This window comes from Gouania willdenowi, chromosome 16 (genome assembly GCF_900634775.1).
Source record: "Gouania willdenowi chromosome 16, fGouWil2.1, whole genome shotgun sequence".
NCBI classification, from domain to species: domain Eukaryota; kingdom Metazoa; phylum Chordata; class Actinopteri; order Blenniiformes; family Gobiesocidae; genus Gouania; species Gouania willdenowi.
Window position 1 is genome coordinate 12996034 of NC_041059.1, and position 23791 is coordinate 13019824.

At 39.0% G+C, this 23791-nt stretch overlaps 2 protein-coding genes across 4 annotated transcripts; both read right to left on the reverse strand.

The window, feature by feature from the left end:
* Positions 1 to 1281: 1281 nt before the first annotated feature.
* On the reverse strand, positions 1282 to 11428 carry cyth2 (cytohesin 2). The gene is made up of 12 exons (XM_028471177.1): positions 11271 to 11428; positions 8845 to 8995; positions 8096 to 8162; positions 7902 to 8020; positions 7736 to 7816; positions 7400 to 7512; positions 6029 to 6177; positions 5828 to 5939; positions 5307 to 5383; positions 5077 to 5148; positions 4621 to 4775; positions 1282 to 3776 (listed from the first exon to the last, which is right to left on the reverse strand). Exons 1-12 carry the CDS (start codon positions 11335 to 11337, stop codon positions 3689 to 3691), a joined length of 1251 nt encoding a protein of 416 aa, XP_028326978.1. The 5' UTR covers positions 11338 to 11428; the 3' UTR covers positions 1282 to 3688.
* A 986-nt stretch (positions 11429 to 12414) lies between these two features.
* Positions 12415 to 23706, reverse strand: sphk2 (sphingosine kinase 2). Of its 3 annotated transcripts, none has more exons than XM_028471097.1 (9): positions 23578 to 23706; positions 20202 to 20509; positions 19101 to 19655; positions 18376 to 18525; positions 17624 to 17718; positions 16987 to 17102; positions 16408 to 16611; positions 14724 to 16329; positions 12415 to 14600 (listed from the first exon to the last, which is right to left on the reverse strand). In XM_028471097.1, exons 3-9 carry the CDS (start codon positions 19561 to 19563, stop codon positions 14538 to 14540), a joined length of 2697 nt encoding a protein of 898 aa, XP_028326898.1. In that variant the 5' UTR covers positions 19564 to 19655; positions 20202 to 20509; positions 23578 to 23706; the 3' UTR covers positions 12415 to 14537. The 3 variants fall into 3 exon arrangements, with proteins under 3 accessions (XP_028326898.1, XP_028326896.1, XP_028326897.1); XM_028471095.1 differs by having other exon boundaries at positions 19101 to 19713; XM_028471096.1 differs by lacking the exon at positions 20202 to 20509 and having other exon boundaries at positions 19101 to 19713; positions 23578 to 23634.
* Between the last annotated feature and the right edge of the window lie 85 nt (positions 23707 to 23791).

The window sequence follows — 23791 nt, forward strand, 5'->3', positions numbered from 1 at the left end:
TAAATGTTTTGATCAGTTCATCTATATCGAGGCAAGCCACATATTAAACACAAAAAATAACTAAATGTGTTGTAAATTATCCACAGGAGCGAGTTCACATTCCTGAGTTTAATCTTTCAACTGTCGACTACCAGCCTTCCTCAGGGGTGAAAACTGGTAATCGACAGTTGAAACATGTCAGGAGATAAAATTTCCTTTAAAAAAAAAAAAAAAAAAACCTTGTCTGAATAAACGCAACCTTAACATATGTTTTACTGCAGCCATCTTCAATTTTAGGAGCATTACTGTATTTTCCTGAGTTTGTCATTAGCAGGTGAAATACTAATGTCAGGTGACTGACGTAACAGTAACAGTATGCATCAGTCATAGCTTTGTTTTTGCATCACTAATATGCCTTTGGTCACTTACAAAGTGTTGAGAGAAAATACAGCCGAGTGTAAAATAATATCAAGGTTAATGGCACTGATTAAACATTGTAAAGCAGGTGATTAGTAATTCAATTTAAACTAGCTAAACAACTTAAACCACTTAACTTTTTTACAAGTAAAATATTTCACATGACAAAATCTTTTTTAAAAAAAAATTATTTTATAAATTTTTACAGATTTCCAGCTTTAGGAAGTTTGAGGGAGAACAGATAAAGGCAAAGTGTTGGATGATGCTGCTGCATGAATTAATGTTTAATACATTTCTATAAAGAAGATTTGAATTATAATTGTTTAAATTACTTTATATGTATGTAAAAAAAAAAAATGAACATATGGAATTAAAGTCTCACTTTAACCCAACAGCTTCTTGATTTTACAGTGTAGTTGGCTCACTACACTATACTTATTTTTTCTGTATTAAATTTGCATATTTGTACATTTTACGGGAGATGTGCACCTATCTAATCAACAATCTTTTGTACATTTACATTTTAATGTTTCTTTTCATTTTGAAATATTTCTGAAGCATCTGTAAAAATCTGATTCTGATTATCAATCAACAACAAACTATCCATGAATTAAATGTACCATGAATGAATATGTGAGAAACAGTAGTGTAATAATAACATGCAGCTTCTCCTTTTGTTGAATTGTAGCGTCTCAGACCTGAATAAAGTAGGAAATGAAAGCACACGTTGAAACAGTTTTTGGTCCATTTACTGTTTATAGTTACACAGTAGTTCACTGGGCACCAAATGGCTCTGTGTTTTGCTACATTTACAGATGATCTATCCATCTTTGCATTACAGTAAAATGAAAATAAATAAATACAAAAACATCTCAGGGAGGCGGCCAAAAAAAAAAAAAAAAAAAAAAAAAGACAATAAATGGGTTCCAGTCTTAGTTCTTTTGTTCAGGTGCTTCATCTGGAAAGAAACATTATTAAATTGGCAACTTTGCACTTCAATAATAAGCAGACGGTGACAGCTGGGAAATGGGACTGATGTGGAGAAGAAGGTCAAACATGGAAGCAGAGAGTAAAGCTGTAACTTCCTGACGTGGCGTCTAATCCAATGATGCAAAAGAAATCCCATCAGCTCAGAGCAACACTATCAGCAGACTGAACTAAGATCAACACGTGTGAGGCTACGCTAACGCTAGGTATTCCTCATATTCAGTTAATACTTCAACAAACTGCAAAGTGTGGTTACAGTTGATTTCTACAAACACAGAAACATAATTAGAATGTAAAGTGCTGAAATTCTTGAAAATGAAAGATTTCTGAGCTAATAGGAGTCCAAACTTGTTGCAGGTTTATTACATTTGAACAAGCTAAAATGTATTAGTGTTCTTTATCATTTAAAAAAAAACCTGTCATTCTCAGCAAGTAAATACATGTTTAGCAGCTAAGTAAGCAAAGAGCACAGCTGTGACTCTGATCTTTGTGTGCTTTATAAAGAAAAAAAAAAGGTTTCCTCTAAAACCCTCTATTGTGACAATTAAATAGGGTGCATTTCTCAAAGCTTTCCATATTAAATGCCGACAGGGAAACACTAACACTATTCCAACTACCATGACCAGCGCTGCAGCGGTACCTGCGACTGTCACCTCTGTGTATCAACATGCAGTTACTCAGCAGCTCGTACAAAATCAGGGTTCACCTAAACAATAAATTAAAGCATCTCTATGTCCTGTAAACAAATACGCTAATGTCTATTTACAATAAGCAAGCGTTACACTGTAATAAGCTGCCTTCGTGATTTCTAAAAAAATAATAAAAATAATGCAAACAGGCGAATGTTTAAACGAGAATTTCTAGATTTCATCTTGTCGTTATAAATAAGCAAAGAGATCTGCTCAGTATTAGTGTTATTGTTTGTTGACAAGCCTACACACTGATTATCTATTGTTCCAAACGTGTTAAAGAGACATGCTAAACAACACAAACTGTCCCAGCGCATTGGAACAAACCCTTATCATTCACTTCTGTACCACAAGTTTACAGCGAGCTGAAAATAAGCTGTGCGTAAATATACAGATGAATGCAGCATTCATTAACATCACGCAAACATGTCCGTCACTTAAAACTTAAACAATGTTTGCAGTATTGATACTCCAGCAATTCTCACTGACCATCATTGATGTAATGTAAATGCTTTTTTTTTTTTGGGAATTCACAGTTTCTAGTTTTTCACAATCAAAAAAAAAGGCCATTTCTCATCCAGGGTGTGTGAAAAAAATGTGAAGCAGCAGAAATAATGTAATACAAACATTGACCATGTTCACACTAACGCTGATGACACAAAGCACTTTGAATCAGTCTGTTAATAAAAACCGTATGGACGCAAAATCACGTTGGCAATGAGTGAGCTATCAACCTCTATGGACAAATTCAGACCACATGTACAGTATGTGCATTAGACAACTAATAACATTAATGAGTGGATGAAGGTCGAAGCTCAGACACTCCAACCTAACAATACCTCACTATGTTTAAATAAATTTCTCTGAACATTAATTCACCAACTCTGAGTTAATTAGATTGATGAAGCAAAAGGGAATCATATATTATGTGTACCACATTTTTAACCTCAAAGTGCTCAAAACAATCTATCGTAGTTAGTAAAACTTAGCATTCAGCCTAATTAATTGAAAGTTAAAGTATTGAAGAAGTTAACATTAATCATCTTATCAGAGGATTGGTCGTGACAACTGAAAATTATCTGTAGCGACACCTGTGACAAGAACAAATAAGTGTGAAAGTATCTCACCGTACCCCACTCCCATTACTCTAAAGCCTCCACTTTCTGCAGTCCAGCGTAAGAATAAACAGGAAGTTGAAAATGTTACTGTGCAACTCACTACCGTACTCACGGCGACACACACCTGGTGTTACGACAAGTGATTCAAATCCTTCATTCTTTAATCTGTCAGTGCAAAGAAAAGGAAAAATGTGCTTCATATGATCAGCGTCAGTGTGAACACGGCCTGCATCGGTGATGAGACGCTAAGCAGCTAACGTCGCGCTCCAGCTGCTAAGTGTCGGCTTTGTGCAACAGCGTTGGAGTCACGACTGAACTACTGGGCAGTGGCCACAGCAGGTTGACTTCTCTAAAGTCTGGTTGACAAAACAGCAAAAGAAGTCCTTGTAAGAGGACGAAAAGGCATTCAGGAAGTAAAATAAAAACCTATGAGGAAGAGGAAGCTGAGGAAGGAACGAAGACGAAGGAAGACCAGAAGGATTTGACGGGGGAAGTCGTCTACGGCAGTTCCTCTTTCTTCTTCAGGGAAATACGTTTTTTTCTGGCGGCGAGCATTTCATAGAAAGGATCCACACTGACCGCAGATCTGCACACAGTAAACATGGAGTCAGTGATGATGAGAACGCGATCAACAGTTACAGAGGAAATCCATCGCTGCACCCAGGGTTGGGCTCAATTGTAATTTTAATTGTGTAATTGATAATTAATTACAATTATGAGATCATCATATTTTAAAAATACATTGCTGCTGTAACCATAACTGAATTGTAATTGAGTTCAGATAATTTACTTTGTAAATGTAATTGATGCGGAAATTAGAGAAAAAATTACACTTTAATTAAACGTAACCCCGGGGAGCCATGTTACAGTCCGATGGCTTACACATACGTAGTCAACAATCAATAAAATATGTTTCATATCAAGTTTACTCGTCAGTGAATCTTGAGGATCACTTTTCCATTTAAAATATATAAATATATAAACTGAGGGGTATCGAGACAGAAAAAATGCTCAGACACCCACACTAAAAATAATTAAACCTATAATGTCATTGATTAGGAAGCCTAACAAGGTAACCAAGAGATGAAAAACAAATAAGATGGTGGACAATATTTTTTTGTGTGTTTTACAGTCGATTTATTTGTCAAAACTGACCCGTTATTATCATAAGAGATGCTAACAGAAAGGTAACACAAATTAGTTTTATGTTTTTAAAAAATATATATTTCTGGCTCAGTAATAATTAACTGTAATTGAACTTAAGTATTTGAAAACGTAATTATAATTTACTTCCAGGGGAAAATTATCAATTATAATTTGAAAAAATGTTTGTCACCATATTCGTAACTGAGCATGGATAATTGAAGATGTAATTGTAATTGAAAAAGGTAATTGACCCCAACATTGGCTACCCCCAAGCTTTGACGTACTTGATGCTGTGGATCCATTCGTCCTTCTCCTCGGGGGTGGGGGCAGAGATGCGATACACCATGTGGTTTCCTTCAACGACCCTCCCATCAGCTTCAGTCTTACAGGCCTTAATCAGCTGCCCACGGTTGTTAGGGATGTACAGCTCAAAGCAATTCTGAGGGCAAAATGGGAGGTTTTAATTCAACCATGTGGGGTCACCTGGAATTAAAATGGGGTTGACTGAAATGTCTAATAATTGGTAAAAAATTGGTAAAAAATCTGAGGTGGTGGATCTTGTCAGTTTGTGCACTAATCCTGGCTACTCTGTATTTAATAAACATTAACTTTAATAAACATGATGAAAAATAGCCTCCTGGCTAAATCTGGTACATTTTCTATATAAATATCAATGTACACCATCCCTGTTTCATAAACCAAAAAAAAAAAAATATCTGGGAATTAAAATGCATACTTACAGGTTTCCTCGGGTCCTCCACCTCACGAATACTGAGGTTTTCCAGTGGAATAATACCTCGAGGTTCTTTGTCCTGTTAGAGAAACAAGCAAAGACGACATTCACGCTTTGATAACAACCAACTGTTTAATCATCCGACAACATGACAATGCGTTTACTACACGTTGTGATTTAGCTTGGCTTTAGTTTATTAATTCACTGAAACAAAGCCTGAGGACAAGAAAGACTCACTGTGGTGTATTCAAAGTAATAAAGGCAGTTGTCTGTGAGAATGAACCATCGACGTTTCCAGGTCTTCACTCTTCCCCCTAAAAGAAAACAAAAATAAAAAGTGATGATGATGAGAAACAGCCCATAAAGTAATGTGCTGCGACAGCAAACTACAGTTTCTAAGGTCTTCATCAGTACATACCTCCTGAGAAAGCAAGCAGCGGCGGCAGAAGTTGAAAATCGCAGGAAGAAGCAGTGACAAAGGGATTGGAAGGAGAACGAGAGAAACAGGTGGAGGAGAAGATGATATTAGTGACACAGGTCGTAGCCCTCGCCATGCAAGACACAATTAGTTTTACATCTGCCTTCAGGAGAAAGTGAGTTTTATTCCCCATCATGCTATCCCTACATTTCAAATCCACTTCCAGAGGCCAGAAAGAAGAGAGCAGCAGACACAGGACGTACATATTCTATCGTACTCCTGTGTCGTGTCTTAAACTGGGTTAAAGCTGATGTGAAAAGCTCTCATAAAACAGTCTCACCTAGTTTCAGGAGCCATCCTTCTCTGTCAGGATTAAAAAAGGTGTGCGTCAGGTCATTACCGTCGTCCTCTGGGATCTTAAACGGCTCGTTTTTGATACTTTCATAAAGGTTCTGTGAGGAGGGAGTGAGCAAGAAAGAAGACTAAGCACAACAAAGAAGATCTAAAGCTACAACGGCAGGTTGTGTTGGAAGCTTCATACTCTGAGCAGCTCCTCTGGCAGGTCTCCACCCTCGTTGATGCCGCGGTTCATAGAGATGAAACGGTCCAAGCCTGGTTTGTCCCTCACATTGGGGTTATGGAGGCTCGTGTTCAGCATGATGATGGCAAATGACAGCACGTAACACGTGTCTGAAAAAAGGAGAAACATGCAAAACTTGTTAAAAAGGATGTGCAGGTTAAACTCAGATTTCACACACTTAAAATGTTAGAAAAAAAACCTTTAACGATTGTTCAAGAATTTTGGTCCAAAAACACCAACATAACCAAGTGCCAACCTTCGTCTGCATGTGATTCACAAATACCAATAGGAATTTATTATTTTAAGTATCATTTTTGATTGGGGGTAGGCAGCCTAAGCAGCCAGGAACCTACTGTAGTGCTATCTTGCATGCTCTTCCTTCTGCGCAAACACTTACCCAATCACCCTAGAGTTGGCGCTACAGCAAGCCTCTAAAGTTCAACATTTTGGAGCCTGCAGCAGGTTTGGGCCCTTTTGATATATATTTTTTTTTTTTACATGTATTAACAAGTACTATCCTCCTTCCATGGGCAGAGATCCAACAAACCTCATGTGTAACTTCCCACACTGGGATTACTCCATTTAGCATCAGGCTCCTCCTTTTTTACATTACATTAACTAAAGGATCAAACTTAATTACAATATTTTTAGTCTTTTAGAACTTTGTAAACCCAACGCAAATTTTCACCATCAACTACTTTTGCAATAGTTGAAGCCAATGGTTCTCAAACCTTTTTGGCTCAAGTTTGCCGTTGTAATTATTCCTGAATCCAATTCGGCACGCAGGAGAATGTGAAAAAATGACAGACAACATGAATCATTGTGTAAAAGAAACTCAACAATATTTGCAGGTGCTCATAGTTTTCTTGGTCCTTATATCACATGATTGCAGTCATATTTAAGGTTAAACTCTAAAAAAAAAACTAAATTCTCATAAAAACCTTTAATTTTCCTCAAATTATTACATAATATTTCCTTTAATTTAATAGAAAATATTCAAAATCTAGGAATTTAAAGTGAAGATCCTGTTGGGACTGATATCTATCACTTATTGCTTGGATATTGTCGTTTCTTACATATTTAGTATTTTATGTATACGTAGAAGAGCAAACTAGGGCACAGGAATGATGAAGTTACTCATTTTCCTGCATAAAACATGCGCCCACTTGAGATCAAGTTTAAGCCATCCTGTCTTTGTCTGCATTTAGTTTGAATCAAGTCAAAAAGTGTTGTTGAATATTGTTAGTCAATGATATAAACAATGACTTTCAAAGACCTTTTCCTCTCATGTTTTCTGTACTGGCCATGAGGTGTGTGTGTGCGTTTGTTTACCAGTGCTCTGGAAGACGCCAGGGTTGCAGTGGCAGTATCTCTGAGCAAAAGCTTCCATCATTCTGTCGATCTTCTGAGCTTCGCCAGGCAAACGGAAACTCCACAGGAACTGTCTGCAGAGAACAGGTCAGGGTCACAAACTGTGATCAGCCACATTTACAAAGGCCCCGCTGATCACTTGAGTCATTTTTTCCTCTCCTGAAGCCAAGGTGATAATGGAGGCAGGACTTTCTATTGTTAAGTGGGTTTGCTCACTAGAGAATTGCTGAATATTTTTCAAAGGGCCTTCCTCCATGGTTTAAACTGAAAAACACTTGATAAGCAGACATGGAATACCTGAGAGCCTGGACCAGGTTGAGGTCTGTAAACTCGTGCAAGTCGACAAAAGCCTGCAGGACTTTGATGTTGAAATCGTCCCTGCAAAGAACCAGAAGACAAAAAAGTTATAAGAAGCTTTAACAACATCAGCAGGTAACAATCACAAGTTTTTCACATCTCGCACCTTTCTCCGAGATAATCTCCTATGGCCGTTTTGTTGAGGCCTTCTCCTTTGTACAAGAACTGAGCGATGTCCTCCTGTGTGTGTCTGAGCAGCTCATTCTCCACCAGAAACACAATACCCTGCAGAGAGCCAACAGAGGCCATCACAACAGCACAACACACACACACACACACCCCCAGCAGCTGTTCTGTTACCTTTTTAGGGTCCATGTTAAACTTCTTTCTGCCCATGGCCACATGACGACTTTTCTGTAAAGTTTTACTGTAAAAAGAACCAAAGTGTTTATGTCGATGCTAAAACACCTTCAATTTCAACAAAAACAAATTTATACGTGAGCAGTTAAAGATTAATCTAGTACTTTCCTCAGTCTAATTCCTCCAGAAAACAATATTCACTACAAAACCCCCAAAGCATCAATCAGCAAAATGAAAAATGGAATTCTGTGTCAAAAGTGTTTTGTGACACAAAAAAGAAAACCCATTCTACACTTTAAACCAGCGATTCTCAAACTGGTGGGTCGGGACCCAAAAGTCATATACCTTCATGGGGCACGGACAGCTGGTCCAAAATAAATAAATAAATTATGTCTATCATGTTGGACTTGTCTTTTATTTTGAAAGAAACTTTCCTATTGACAGGCATGCTGTGAAATGCATATTGCACAGGAAAATGAAGAGATTTGTTTTTAAAAAGATTATAAATGTGTTTTCAGCAGCTATTTTTGAAAAACTAAATTTGGTGGGTTGAATTCTAAAAAAAAAAGTGAGTCCCAGAGTGAGACCAGTTGAGAACCCCTGCTGCAGACCTTTAAATTAATCTGTGCAGATATGATAAGTGTTCATGTTAATTAAAAATTTAAAATCCATAATTTTTGGCACCTTATAACATAAAGTCTCCATCAGTCTTATTCAGAACAGACCACTACTGTAGGGTTAACTATTACCTGCCCTCTGTGCTGGTCTCCAGTCCTTCCACCTCTAAAATGGCCTCTCTTAGCTCCTCCCTGAGCCTCTGGATCTCCTGCAGGAGGACACCCTTCCTCCTACGGATGTCCTCCAACTCAGAGCGCTCCTCTGGGCTCAGGTCTACTGGGACTGCAAGAGAGGAGAACAATTATTCATGCAATGTATCCAAATGGATGTGAAAAATCAGTCCAGGTGGAAGTTAGCAAGAACAGAAGAAAAACAGTCGATGTCCATTGTATCAATTCTTTGTTCTGAAAATAATATCAAAACTGAAAGCTTCGCGTTTCTTATTATGCTGAACAATTTGTACTTAGTGACATCACTCTGAGGCAACTTGTTTGGGCAATTTGGTTAACCCACCTTAAAAAGGACTGGCAATGAGCTACAAGTACATGAGTAAGAACTGAAACAGCCTCCCTTCAGTGATTCATACACCATCATTTAAATTAAACTCAATAGTCACAAATGCAACACACTCACCACTACATAACTAAATTGAAAAATAAATAAATCTACAATTCAACTGGAAAAACTAATTTTCACATTAGCCAGAAGAGGTAAACTCCAGTTGATAATCATTATTGGGTCATTCCATATCATTTCACAAATGGCCCACGCACTTAGGTCTCAAATAATCATGAAATTTTTACCAATTGTTCCGGTATTATTCAATAGGCACACTAATTTTGATTGAATGAATACTTTTTGAGATATGGTCAATTTAGTGAGGTGTATATGTGAAGATTTTTGCACGTCACCTAAGAACCAATGAATATATCCAACTCATTATTTGTAATTTGAACAGTCTATGTACATAGGTCAAAGCTGATCAAATTACATTGAGTTGAGGCATATTCAGTTATTTACTGAAGAAACAAACATGGCCCCGACAAACATTTTTTCAAATTTGAGGGGCTGGCATGTCCACCAGATAGGATGTCTAGCAGATATTTTGTATCTTCTTAGAGAGTAGGTGGAGCTGTATTACTGTACCAATTTTCAGTTTCCTATGTGATGTAGTTCCTGAGATATTGGAAGCTGAAAATGGAAGAAAAACAAAGACGAGCGAAAATCGACAAATACACACCTCACTAAATTGTCCTAGGGCTGGGCGAGTTTTCTGTTTTGGCAAAATCAAAAATTGCAAAATCATCTATCTCGATATACATATTTTTTAGGCAGTGGCTAATTGTACAGTTGCCGTATCAATATGCCAACATTCTATCCGCCCCTATTTGGCCAGTTTAGGTCACTTGATAGGTCAGTCATTGGCCAGTTTAGGTCGCAAGACTAAACCTTACCCTAAACCTAACCCTAAAAATAGTTGCGATATTGGGTAATAACCCAACCCTAACCTTAAGATGTCACGTACGTGTACATCGGTAACCGTACCAATAGCACCGGGGGTTGTCCGTACGGCAACCATACAAATAGACACTATTTTGTATAGCTTATTTTAATACTTGTTTCAGGAGTCGCTTTCTCTACTTCCCAAAACAGCATGAAAAGTACAGTTAGATGGATTTCTGAGGGTGTGCTACCCAGATCTACTACTAAATAAGCCACACTACAGAACTCACTCACACATGCTGTCCCTTGGAGGGGAAAAAGCCAAAAGTGGCACATACAGCATTGTGCAGCTTTTTTTGTGTTTTGTTTTAAATGATCCTGTGTGGCATTTTGCAACAGCAAATTTAACCCAGAATTGTCTTTCTGGTCAGACCTAATTTGAATTTAAATTTTTGAGATTTATATCATATATCGTCATCCAGATATGAGTTGTGGCTCACATCGTCCAGCTCTAGGATGTCCTGAAAATGTGTTTACATGACATGGAATGACCCTATTGTAACCGTTTGCTAAAAAGGAGTGAGCTGGACAGAGTCCCACTTGAAGCTTGAGCTGTAACTTGTAAATATTTGGAGGAAAAACTGAAGATATGTGACACACTTAAGAGCATTCCTCTGTACTGTAAACACACACACCGTAGCAGACATCACCACGCCCACAGTCTGCATTACCGACGAGCTCTGATGCTCAGCCACATCTGCCACATTAACTCTAATAAACACGACTCACATCATTGATTCATTCACTTAAACAGCTTTAAAATTTTAAAATATCCCGATGCAAATCAGGTGTGTAAGCGACCCCCGCCGGAATTGAAAACCCACTCAATATATTTAAGGACAAGTTTAACCATAGGCTTCACTCAAGTGGTTTACACAGACACAGTCTACACACGGTGTTGTACTCGTGGAAAAAAAAAAAAAAAAAAAACTAGAAAAGGCAATAAGTTGTTTGAATTTAGGTGTACAATGCAAGCAGTGTCACACCTGAGCTAACAGATAGCCACAGAGCTAACGACAGCCAACACAAACAGCTACACTTTGAGCATACTTACTGTAGTCCAGGTCATCCATTTTTGGCGCTTTGTTTTTAGGCATAAATAGATCAGAGTCGACAGTCATCCAACGTCTGAAAACTGGGGATATATGTAAATATATCCGCAGATCAACAGGAGGGGGAATCAAATACAGCCGATGCTTTCGAAATGTTGGGCCGGAGACAAAGAAGGCGGTGACACCGGAAGCTGTCTCCGCAGGCTTAAGAGTCCGCTTCCGGTCAGTGGGTTTTCAAAATGTCTTGGCTAAGACATGCATACAACACTAAAGTTAGTTTTCTTGGTGGCACTAATGAATATATATTACGGGCAAAGCGTCCTGTGTTATATTATAGACAGAAGTTATTAATTGTGTGGTCCCCTGTGTTTTTTATTTATTGTATTGTTTTTATTTATCTTATTTATATTTTAAATCAGTTTTATTTCTATTTGTCTGTTTTAAATGTGATTTTATTTCTATTTGTTTGTTTTAAACGTGTTTTTATTTCTATTTGTTTGTTTTATACTCATTTAGCGGTGGAGCTCATTTGCATTGTTTTGGTTTTATTGTTTTTATGATCTCATGTGCAGTACGTTTTGTTTAAATGTGCTATATAAATAGATTGGATTGAAGTGGCAAGTCAACAGTTTTTTTCTGGAATAACTTAATTGCTGCATTCTTAAATATTGAGTCAAAAGTTGTCCAGTTATCTTGAGTCTTGGTTAAAATCAACCCTGTTACTGTTTGTGTCACTCTAAAACTAGCTTGTGTGTATCCTAGAGGGGTTGAGTTTTTCCCCAAGACATTCGCTTACAACTTATCGCTTTCTTGAAAATTACATTATAATAGCATCAATATTGTATACAATATCAACACTGTAATGTTAGAATAGTAAACAAGACAAAGTTACAATGATTACAAGTGTACAACCTATTATCCAGGTATGTTGTTGGGAAATACTAGGTGTTCAGTGCATGAACTACAACTTCTTACTGAAGACAAACTTGCAATAACAAAAAGAAAAATGTTTTTCTTTGCTAAAAAGATAATTTGTATACTGTTTTCAGTGCATTTAAATGAACAAAACCTGTAAATTATTCTTGAAATGTCCCATGATTGTAAATTATTGTACCTGTTAAAAAAAAAAAAAAAAAACTCCAGACAAACTTATGAAGTTCCATTTATTCAAATCATATATCACTATCAACTGTACATTTTAAGTGTATATATTTCCATTGTTTTAGTAATAATCAAAATGTCATTACAGGCAGTCAACTATAAACAGAAACGGCATAATCAACCAGGGTTACACACCCCAACAAAGTCATATCGCATTGGTCTATGACACCATGGTCCCAGCTATGGCTATAGACAACAAAATGTTTAGCAAGGTATAAACTGGCATAAGTAGTCTCTTAAACATCAAGAGGAAACATTTTGGCAAAAAACTCCATTCAAGGTATGTGTAGACTCCTATTTGGTAATATTACAGGCCTAGACTAAAAATGTTGTATTCGCATTTTGCAGCAGTGTAAGCACAGTGTCAATGTGGTAGACTAGCTGCGTTGTGTGCATAAAGGGAAAAAAGAAAAAAAATTACATTCTGACAAGCCAAAGGTTAACTCCATTAGTTGCATTCTGTTCATGATCAACAGCCAGAATTTCACAAGCTTATAATAAAAAACGCATTGATTTGTCCAGGCAAGACTAAGACTTACAGTAAGTTGATGACAACCCAAGAATTTGGTACATGATCTATTGATGCTTCGCACATGCTAAGGAGTTTTATTTATTTTTTCAAATCACGTACATCAGCAGGTTGAAAATGATCTTCAGTAGTCTCGTTGCATGGATGTCACACTGCTCTTTGTGATGCTTCAGAAATCTGCTCTATATTGTATCTATTCCCACTGCCATTACAAATGACCTGATTACAAAGTGGGACCTCACTGTTCCTTTTCTAGTGTCAACAGCAGGGTTTAAACGGTTCTTGTGATTTTTGTAAACATGCGTTTAATCATTCTTCTGGAGGTAAAAGCGGGTCATTCTCAACATTGTATCTGTTACTCATTTGCGATCTTAAAGTTTCAAAGCATTTTAGTGTTGTAGTGGTTTTCTGTGGTTTTTGTGCAAAACAAAGGCACTAATCCACTGTAACATTTACAGGCTTTCTTAATGATTACCGAGACACTGACGTTATCTTGACAAAACTGTGATGTACTGTAAACAATAGTGCTGCAGACTTAAGGCTGTGATTCTGAGATATAATCAATACTAACAGACAACTGACAGAAAGCTTGCTTTGTTCTGAACATTTATGTTAGGGTTGCAAAAACTGACATCATTGATAATGCCTTCGTGCATCCACTGGCAACAAAAATAACAGGAAGACTAGGTGAACAATTTAGAAATGGTTGCCATTCACTCATTCCATTGTGTCAACAGAAAAGTTTGATCACACTGCTCTGCATGGATTTACTTGCATGAGCAAATCTGTTCTTACGGCCACATCTTTCTCCACTGACGATGAACAGTGGTAGAGTAGCATGCTCAAGAACAACAACAGGTAATAAGGGCTGCCATTTGCCAAAATATAAAACAACTTTGTTCTTTTGTGGTCGATAGACTAAGAGGACATTAAGAAGAAACTGGTTCTTCAAAAGAACCAAACAAAAAAATACAACAGTACTGTGCAGTATCAGATAAGGCATTCCTCTGAAGGGTTTGGGTTTTCTACTCAGACATTTGGAAAGAGGCCAGAGACACATATTAAGGGTGACAGGCCAAAGTGAATGTCAAAAGCATTTAATATAACAAACAAGTTTCTGTGAAATCAATTTAATTACTTTCCCTCTCAACGCAAGTCAAAAATATCAAGTAGTGCTTCTTTTCTCTTTTTTGTTGCATGCATACTAATATGTATACATCCAACTCATGCACCATCTGTGCAAAAAAAAAAACCCCAGCATTCAATTGTTCTTCCCTCTTTCTATCCCAGGCTGTGCAGTATTCATGCTTTTTAGGGTGCACTGAGTGTACTCCCACAGCTGTGCAATGAGGCGCATTTTACATTAATTTTCAAATTCACCATCCATCCCTGCAGTGAGAATCCCATATTGCGTAGCTCTGCAGGCTATCCCTTTCATTAAATCCCTTATGGAAGCAGCTCCTGATAGCTAAACTATCTTTGTTAGATGGAACTACCCACTTGAGTGTGTTGGCAACAGATTAAGTTATTCAGTAGAGTGCTGATATGTCAAGAAAAAAATAAATCAAACAATCCCTGATCAGAATCTGGTGATCTTTACTCCAGAGTCTCCAACGATGAGACGTGCCATGGAAGGATGAACCTGTAAGACAATGACAAGTGGAGAAGAAATGATTACTTTAGGTCTTAAACTACTCACAGCAAACACCCTTCATGGAGGTCTTTATGTACTTGCTGTCAAAAAAGGAAAAGCAGCATCTCTAACCTGTGCTTGCAGGGGTCCATAGGGCACAAGCTCTCCGTCCACTGTGAGTGTCCCCCGTGTGGACAGGGGCTGCAGCCTGAAGGCCCTGCAGGTAACGTGGCTTACATACGGCGAGCTGACAGAGTGGTGGGTTCCTCTCTCCATGGCAAAGAACAGTCTCAGTAGTGTAGCTCTGGAGATCCCAGCACGCACAAAGGTCAGATGGATCAACCCATCATCAAACCTGGCCTGGGGTGCAGCATGGAGGTCAGCCCCGAGGTGTGACTGATAGAGGGCAAGGACCAGGACAAAATCCCCTTCGATAGTGACCCAGTCTCTGGTAGGAAGGGGCTGATCGAGTGGGGGCAACAGGTCGTCCCTCGGTAGATTTGAAGGCAATGAGACGAATGGACGATTCTTGAGCGACCCTGCTGGTTCAGCAATGTCAAAATTAAAAGATGAGGCCGGTGTGCGTAAACAGGGCGATGAGGAGGAGGAGTTTGGGGTGTTAGGACGGGGGTTGAGGTAGGCTGAAGCGTGTGGAGATGCACATGAAGGTGAGGAGGGTGGTGTGGGAGACAATGACAGGGAGAGGGAGGGTAGCTTAGGGGGAAGGGAGTTTGAGTGGGAGTGTTGGAGGAGGGAGAGCGGTCTCGGCCTGGAGGCGTTTTGATTTTGATCTAGGGTCTTGGGCTTGTAAGAAAAGGGAGAATGGCGAAAAGGTGATGAGATAGTGAGAGATCTTTCCCTAGATACATCCAGACAGAAGGATTCTTTTTGATAGTAGGTCCCGTTCATATCCATGTCGTCAACGCCGTACGAAGTGTTGGTCTCATCGGTCTGAGGGAAGAGAGTGCTGGCAATCTGGCTTGAAGGAGCTGAATTCTTTCTGGGTGACTGTCTGGTTCCCTGAAGGTCCTCCTGGTAGGTGAGACCTCCCTCAAGGTCCTCTTGTGCTTCTCGCCCCATGTCAAGGTCATCGCTCTCTCCCAGTTCTCTAGCATGTAGCACTCCCTCTCTCTCCACAGAACCACTACTCTCTTCCCCATCTTTGTCTTCTTCTTCTTCTTCTTCTTCCTCCTCCTCCTCCTCCTCTTCTTCTGTTCCCTCATGTTCCCTTTCATCCTTGATCTTGGCCAACCTTTCTTCCCTTCCTATCATGCATTCGTCCCTTTCATTTGATTCCAAACTTGTCTCTGACCTTTCCGAACATGTTCCTGACCTTTCCTCCTCTGCTTCCATCTCCATCTCACCCTCCCTTTCTTTGTCCTCTGCCAGACTGCTGGCCCTCACCACACCACTTGCTCCTCCCCTGGCTCTTCTTCTTCTTCTCTCCCTCTCTCTTTGTCTCTCTTCTCGCTCCCTCTCTCCATCAACCCTACGCAGGCTCCTCTGTTCACTGATGCCCATGTCAGAGCAAGTGCGATGAATGGGGGTGCGGCAAAAGCCCTCGAGGCCTTCGGTGATGCTGCGAGAAAGGGGTCTCCTCGGAGGAGGGGGTGTGGCATCTGGCGATGTGGGGACAATAGGAGGAGGCAGGTAGGATAAACGACCCTTGTACGATCGAAGGGAGGCAATGCGCACTAAAGTCCCCAGAGTAAAACGAGCTGAGCCCAGACCACGGTATCTGGAAAAAGAAAATAGTAAAGAGCTGGAATTGTGAAACAGAACGAATCAAATGTGAAACAAGTAAAAATAAGCCCACCTCTCACTCTCAATGTCAACATCAGACACAAAACCCCAGGCAACAGAGAGGAAAGAAAAGACTCTCCTGGGGAATGCAGGATGGTTGTTGTTCGATGGTTCAGGGCTCGTAGTGACAGAAACCAGGTCCATAGCTCGCACACCGCCCCGACACAGCAGGAAGCAGCAGTTCAGAAGTAAAGGCTCTCGAAGGCACATGTCGTACCTAAACGTAAGGTTTTCAAAGACAAAGGAGCTCAAAAGGAAGTCCCTGACCAGCAAATTTAAAAATATCTTTCTGACTCTTCATATTAGCTTATAGTACGTTGTAAAACTGAATCTAAGAGGTGCTTGAATATTCAGTGATTGGGAACATGAGCTAGTATTGAACTGTCGTCAGGTGGTTTCACCCTATTGATGTTGTGTTATTGCAATAGTAATGAATATTCCATCAGCAATCTCAATAGAACTTAATACTCATGAATGTATATACCAAGAGGCTAAAAGTTTGAGCTCATCTTAAGTTTCAAAGTTAGGTCATATTTTAATAAGAATATTCAATCTTGAAGACAAATGTTACAAAAATAATGTGTGTGCTCACCCTGCATGGTGGTTTATGGAGCCAGCCAGTGCATTTCCAGAGCCGCAGGGTAAAATCCCTACAGGTGTTTTTATTGCTTGTTCCCAGTCTGGGCGCTCCATTAAACCATTAATAACCTACAAAAACAAAAGGCAGAAATTCACAAATATTCGACCATTTATGTCAATAAGTGGAGAAATTTATATCAAAGGTATAGGAGAATTTTCCCGAAGTTTAGAAACAAAACGCCCTCTCCACTTTTTGAAAAAATGCAAATGCGCAACACTACCTGCTCCCAAGAGGGTATGCCTATTAAACGTGTATGAGAGAGCGTGCACGAGCCCAGTTTTCCTTGTGCACAGCTCTGTTTACAAGATGGTGTTGGCATCGCTCATACAAGCTTACTTTTCAAAAAAAGATTTACACCCAGTGAGAACAATGAGCTTCAATGAATGGTTGAAACTGTAGCTCTCGAGACACAAGCGAAAACTAGATAGGGACGAGCACGTATGACGACCTTAGATCAGAAGGATTGACAATTAGGAGGACCAATAGTTTTGATGATCCACCCGGAATTTGAAGCAAAAATAACTTCCACCTTTAACTTAATAATCTCTATACAATGGGAGCTCTTAACTTTACACAGCTTTGTCCTTACCTCATGCAATAGGCCATCTCCAGACACAATGATGATGCCATCCCACTCTGAGAGCGGTATTTCTCTGATAAGCTCTCTGGCGTGATTTTGTCGTTCTGAAAAATAATACAATTTAGTCCATTTCTAATGCATGTTTAACATACTGTAAAGCTTCAAACAATAAAACTGAACAACAAACTCAACCATACTCTCAAGATGAAAAAATACTGGAAGTGATGGTGTTACTGCCACACAACTGTGTCAATAATATCGATTACACACAAGAACAGAGAGATTTACCCCCTCAAATATCTGAGGTTGGCAAAAAATATTTGGAACATTAAATTATACGGAATCTGTCGAAGTCAGTCTAACCTGAACTAAAGGTGCAACAAATCATGTGATTTTGAGCTTATTTTGCTTATTGATTGCTAGTCTTAATCAACAGAAATAACCAATAAAACATTTCACTGATATCCATCAATGCATGCGTCATTTTTATTGTGACTAAGCTCTAGACATCAGCGGCACACTTGTAAAATATGGTAAAAAGAAAAACTACCTTGTTTGAAAAATAAATGCTACTACTAGATCACCACATAAAAATTTAAGAGTCAAACTACTTAATGTCTTTATATTTTAAAGCCTAGAAAAAACTTTTGCCAAGCGACTGTTTAAATGTGAGATTAAACTTTCTTTGTGAGAACTGTGCGTGGCATCCAAAGTTCATCCCAATGTTACTATATTTAATTTAATTGGCCTTGCAGTGTTACCTGTCTGTATGAGGTTGTAGGTGATGTTGGCTTCTCTTATCATTGGAAGGATGTGGGTCTGACACCACTGCATGGCTTGGCCCCGCCCACTAAAAGGATTGACCAGTAACAGCAGTCGCCTGAGTCGAGGTAGCAGACTTCTGGAAAACTCTGCATGAAACATACAAGTTACAATGTCTCAGACAAAGAATGCACCGTTTGTTCCCATCTGCTGACCAGAATGTTGTCATGTTTACGAGAAGGTGAATTGCATACTGGACTGTTTAGTTGTTCTTCCTGAATCCTTGCTAAAAATAAATATGTGCAAGTATTGGGTCGGTATGACCTTCAACCATACAGCGCTGTCAAATAAGCTTTCTGTAGTAAACAGGAATTCAGGACTCCATTATAAAATCTTCTCAATGATAAGCTATCAGAGCTGCATTTGCTATTGCCCATAAATTCATCAAATTATTAATAAGCAAGGTCACTCAACTTGAAAACTCTTAAAAAAAAAAAAAAAAAAAAAAAAAAAAAAAAAAGAGAGAGAGAAAATCTTTATAATTCAGTCTTCAAGCAAGCAAGAAGGACTTGAGCAATAACATTTTGAGGGTTTGATTTGACAATGGATTGCACAAACTTCAATTTTCAGAAGTTACTGTAAAAAGGAACATAAATAAAAATGTAATTGAAGGCTGATAGGAGAAAGATAAGCAGGATAAAAATCCTCTTTGAGTGAAACCAACCTGTGTCAGCAGTGACGTTGACACCTCTGAGGAGACACTGCACAGCAGCCGACCACCTCTCAGCTTCAGGCCTGCTCTCTGCCAGGTAGGCCCGGACCTGTCTGCGACGAGACACGCCTTTTCGTCGTTTTCCTGGTGGGTACCAGTACAGCACTAGCAATGGTGGAGCAGGGGCCCGAGGGCAGCTGCTACCCAACAACTCTGTCAGAGGCAGCAGGACGCGAGCCTCCTTTCCGGACCGTGGGGACAAGCGTTGAATATGTATGTGGGTGTGGGTGAGTGTCAAGGCGTAGTTGGATGCTGAAGCCAGAGTCGGGGATGCAGCGGGGGAGAGTCCTCCTGGACCAGCAGGGCTGTTGGGGCAGCTGTTATTGTTGCTGGTGCTGCCTGATCCCCAGCTGGTGAACTGGCCATGAAGGAGGGCTTCAGCCAGAGAGGGTAAGGACGGCTCCGGGGAACGCATTCTCACAGCTCTAATGAATTAAGTCTATTAGTCCAACAGCCTTCAGGATAGAACCTCCTCCAAGTCCAGACTTGAAAAAAGCAGTCCGATAGCTTGTCAAGAATTGCAACAAAAAAAATCCAAAATGCAAGTCAATAGTTTTCTTCAGCCCTAAAAAAGGTTACAATAATTATTTCTCAGTGCTTAGAATAAAGAGATCTTGTGATACAAAGCTTCTGATGCTGTGTGATCATTCAACATACAGGTTTTCATTTGAAAGGAAAAAGATACATCTTCCAGTTCAGATTCAGGCCTTTTCTTAGAATGTCAAGGAAAAAGAGTCAGTCACAAAAATTCCTGATAGTTGGATTTTAACAGTTTCTATAGTTTGATATTTTAACACATTCAAAAAGCGAAAAGACCTAAACATGTAAAGTCAGTCATTTATGAATTGTATTTCACAAAGATTGCATAAGTAGAAAAAAAGGCTTACATGACAACTGTTAAGTCTATCACGATAGCAAAGCAAGGCAGTAGAGCAGCTCATTTACACAAATCAATTTTTAAATATTCAAAACTTACAATTAATTTTCTCAAGATATACATAAAAAATGAGACAAAAATGTATGAATGAACTTAACGAATAAAGAAATAATTACCCAAAGTACGCTGCACGGTAAATGCTGCCCACAACAACACAATAAAGCCACAGATATGGAAGTGCAGGTTTGTCCAAGACCTTTGATTCCTCTATTGCTATCTTAAGTCTCAATGATATGAGGGAGGCAGACAAAAGGAGTGACTTAGCCAGCCCTCTAGGCAATAGTGTGATACAAAGTTCCAAAAAAAAAAGGAAGCCACAAAAACAACAGAGACACACAAAACAAAACGACAGGGTGATCCTCAGTTTATGTCATCTTAAAGGTCTTCAGTTTAACCTCACGTTGCCTCCCAAAGAACTCTGTTCCTGCAGGCAGACAGAGATAATAGTCAAGCCCAGAGAATAAGCAGTCCATGTTACAAAGACTCTTTGGAGAAAGTCCTCACACACCAGAAATGGAGATTTTAACAAAATTATTTTGTCTGAAGTTTGAGCTTGAAACACAAATGTCATTATCACATTTTCACAATTTTGACTGAAGAAACAAATTCCTGATAAGAAAATAAGAATTATGGCTATAGGGTGAAGCAATGTAGATCCATAGTGTAACTTGACCTTTAGGCATGTCTCTGCTCTATCATAAAATGACTCACAGCTACATATCCTCAGCATTATTCAGACGCTGCATTCAGCTGGATAAAAGCTTACACAACAATAACAGTTTCTCTTTTTTGGACAGAAATCAGGAACACATTGGACTCAAAGTAAAATTTTGACCATAGTTACAGTTAAAGTGGAAGAAAATAATTTATTCTACATTAGTTTTCTCGATAGAAGTCTAATAATAATCTCGATTTACATTTGGCAGATTCAGAAAAAAGTTTCATTGTGGTCCACAAACAAAACATAAATAATACTATAAAAATATATGAAACATTTTTACAAATAGTTTAACAGTTGTTGGACAAGCTCCAAAAAGAGTTTACATGTGTCAAACTCGAGGCCTGTGGGCCGAATCCGGCCCTTTAAAGCTCCCAAATGGGCCCGCGGGAGAAAGTAAAAATGAAAGTGAAAACTTGACTCATTGTGTAAATCACTAATTCGGTTGCAGATATCTCAATACTTCCAAATACACAATTTCAATGAAACTTCACATTTTCTTTCAAGATGCACAGTTTTCCCATGCCTATATCACATGATGGAAGTTGTTTTTAATCTCAAACTGTTGTGAGTACTGTACATTTTTCCAAAATCCTACAATTTTTTCACAATTTCCCCATATTAAATAAATATTACTCACAAAATCAAGGAAATTTAAGTGAAGATCCGACAGGGACAGAAATTTGTCACGTATTGCTTGGATAATGTCGGTTCCTTGCACACTTTAAATACTATTATATGTGGAAGTTCAAACTAGGGCACAAATTCTAAAATTGCTTGTTTTACCCCCTATAATCTGCAGCCAATTGAGATTAAACTGGTTTGTATTGGCTCCTGTACTAAAATGAGTTTGACACTCCTGGTTTAGAAAAGAGACAGTTATTCCACAATTGCTGATGTTCAGACATAAGTAATCAATCCCATAACAGCTGATGATAAGCACAAACACCAATGTCTTGCAGTTAGTGTTAATGTCGCAATTGTGGACAATCCCAATCATAAAATCAATCAGTAGATAAGATTTCCAGGAATATCGTCTTCATGCTGAAACTTATACGATTACCATGATTACAATTTTAAGGTACTAATGCAGGGCCCACAGGAAGTATGTAGTTTTCATGGACATTTTACATGGGAGCTTTAATTCCTCTTTAATTCAAAATACAAGTTAAATCATCTTTAAACTGACCTTGTAAACACTCAATTCCTAATGTAAATTTAATTCTGAATCACACACAATTTGAGGACACCTGCTGGTCAATAATTACGGGGTATTTTTTTTTTTTTAGGATATTAGACCCACTTTAGTCATTTTTAAAAGCCCTTTGTGCAGTCGCTCCTGTAGATTCTACGCAGATTTCAACTTATCCGAAGTTACCATGACTACCTATCCAAAAATTGAGCTGTTAAAACTTATCCTGAGTTACCATGACTACCTGTCAACATTGAGCTGTTCTGCAAAGCTGCAATCTGAGCCTGATTCACAGAGATATTTGAGGAACAGGAACACACACACACACTTATAGATTCATACTTTCGTCAATAGCTCCACTGTCATCAAATCTAATGTGCGCCAAATAAGTCACATTATGACCATTACTCTCATGCTGTTTAGTTCATGTTCCTTATGCCCTGTGGTGCATGAAGTCCACCAATCATCTGGAGAAATGCTGTGATTTTTAGTGTCAACATGTTACCAGGTCGAGTCTCTGTAAATCAGAAGCTGGACGACTCAAATTTGAAACTGAAATAAGTTAGTTCTCCTCAACCAAACCTTTAACCATTTTTGCTTTCTAAATGGGGGCATTATCCTTCTAATCTAGAGAGACCACTGCCTTCATTTTAGACGGCGTAGTCATCAACAACAAGAGACCAATGCCAAAGACTTAGATACACAAACATTGACTGAAAAAGCAAGATAAGAAAGCACCATGAGCTCAGTAACAACAGTAGCTTTTCACACTGATCATGGCCAACTGGTGAGCGACTCCTATATGCTTATCTGTGGTTTAAAAAGTAGATTTAAACTCATTTTAAACATTAGTGTCAGTCTGACAAACTATACACAGCTTGTGACATCGAGAGCACACAGTGACCCATGGCATAATCACCACCAACATAATAGTAGCCGATCAGATTAGAAGTCACATAGTTACTGAAAAAACAAACAATAGCCATGAAACCTTAGCGAAAACCAATAAAAGACAATTTTTGAAAACAAGGGTTGTAAAACTAACCTACACAAGCCGCAACGCGTTCACGGAGTGGAGTTGGAACACCTTACAACGCGTTTGCTATCAAGGGCTAGCAGTTAAAGCTAACAGCTAACCACTTAAGTTCACCTGTGTTGCAGCACAACAAGACCAAAATACGCGTTCATCGACAGGGCATGGCTCAAACAGACCACCAATTAGCAATACATCTCTTAAAAGGGTTATTTTAGTCTTAAATTAGGAGAATATACCAACCTAGCTGGAGGAACGTTAGCGCCTTCAAACCATTTGTAGCAGCACAGCTAGTGACCGGTCATGTTGCTATCTATTGCACCGACTCAGCCTTTAACGCTGTTCATATTGTAATGCTCTTCAGGGAATCTTCACATTAAATTACATTTAAGTTTGTCAATCGGCTTCTGTGAGGCTAAAGTTTGTGAGTTGGCTGTTTATTGTGAGTGTCGGACAGCTAACACTAACCATAGACTTTTATAGCATTACGCTTAGTCAGAATACGAGTAGCAAACATCTTTTAGTGAGCACAAAAACAGTGCACATTACCTCATCGTGTCCCTCTTGACGACGGACGGTCGCTTTGCTGCCGATAGCTTGACTCTGTGCCGGAAGTGGCTGGAGACGCAGCAGTGGTGGCTTTGAGCGACGCAGAGGAAGTCCAATGACGGTGACCACAGCACCGCAACGCCCACCGACATTCTCCAATCAGAGCTCACAACTTCCGGTCCGCTCCGTCTGTTATCAGCTCTGCTAAATACGG

Bases quoted from the DNA above. Each gene is read 5' to 3' on its own strand.
- cyth2 (XM_028471177.1), bottom strand. From the start codon at position 11,337: ATGACTGTCGACTCTGATCTATTTATGCCTAAAAACAAAGCGCCAAAA. The intron at 6,178-7,399 runs GTAAACAAACGC...TCCTTTTTTCAG, and splicing joins TGGCGTCTTCCAGAGCACTG to ACACGTGTTACGTGCTGTCA. The intron at 5,940-6,028 runs GTATGAAGCTTC...CCCTCCTCACAG, and splicing joins TGCCAGAGGAGCTGCTCAGA to AACCTTTATGAAAGTATCAA.
- sphk2 (XM_028471097.1), bottom strand. From the start codon at position 19,563: ATGCGTTCCCCGGAGCCGTCCTTACCCTCTCTGGCTGAAGCCCTCCTT. The intron at 17,103-17,623 runs GTAAGGACAAAG...TTGTTTTTGTAG, and splicing joins GAGATGGCCTATTGCATGAG to GTTATTAATGGTTTAATGGA. The intron at 14,601-14,723 runs GTTAGAGATGCT...ATTGTCTTACAG, and splicing joins ATGGACCCCTGCAAGCACAG to GTTCATCCTTCCATGGCACG.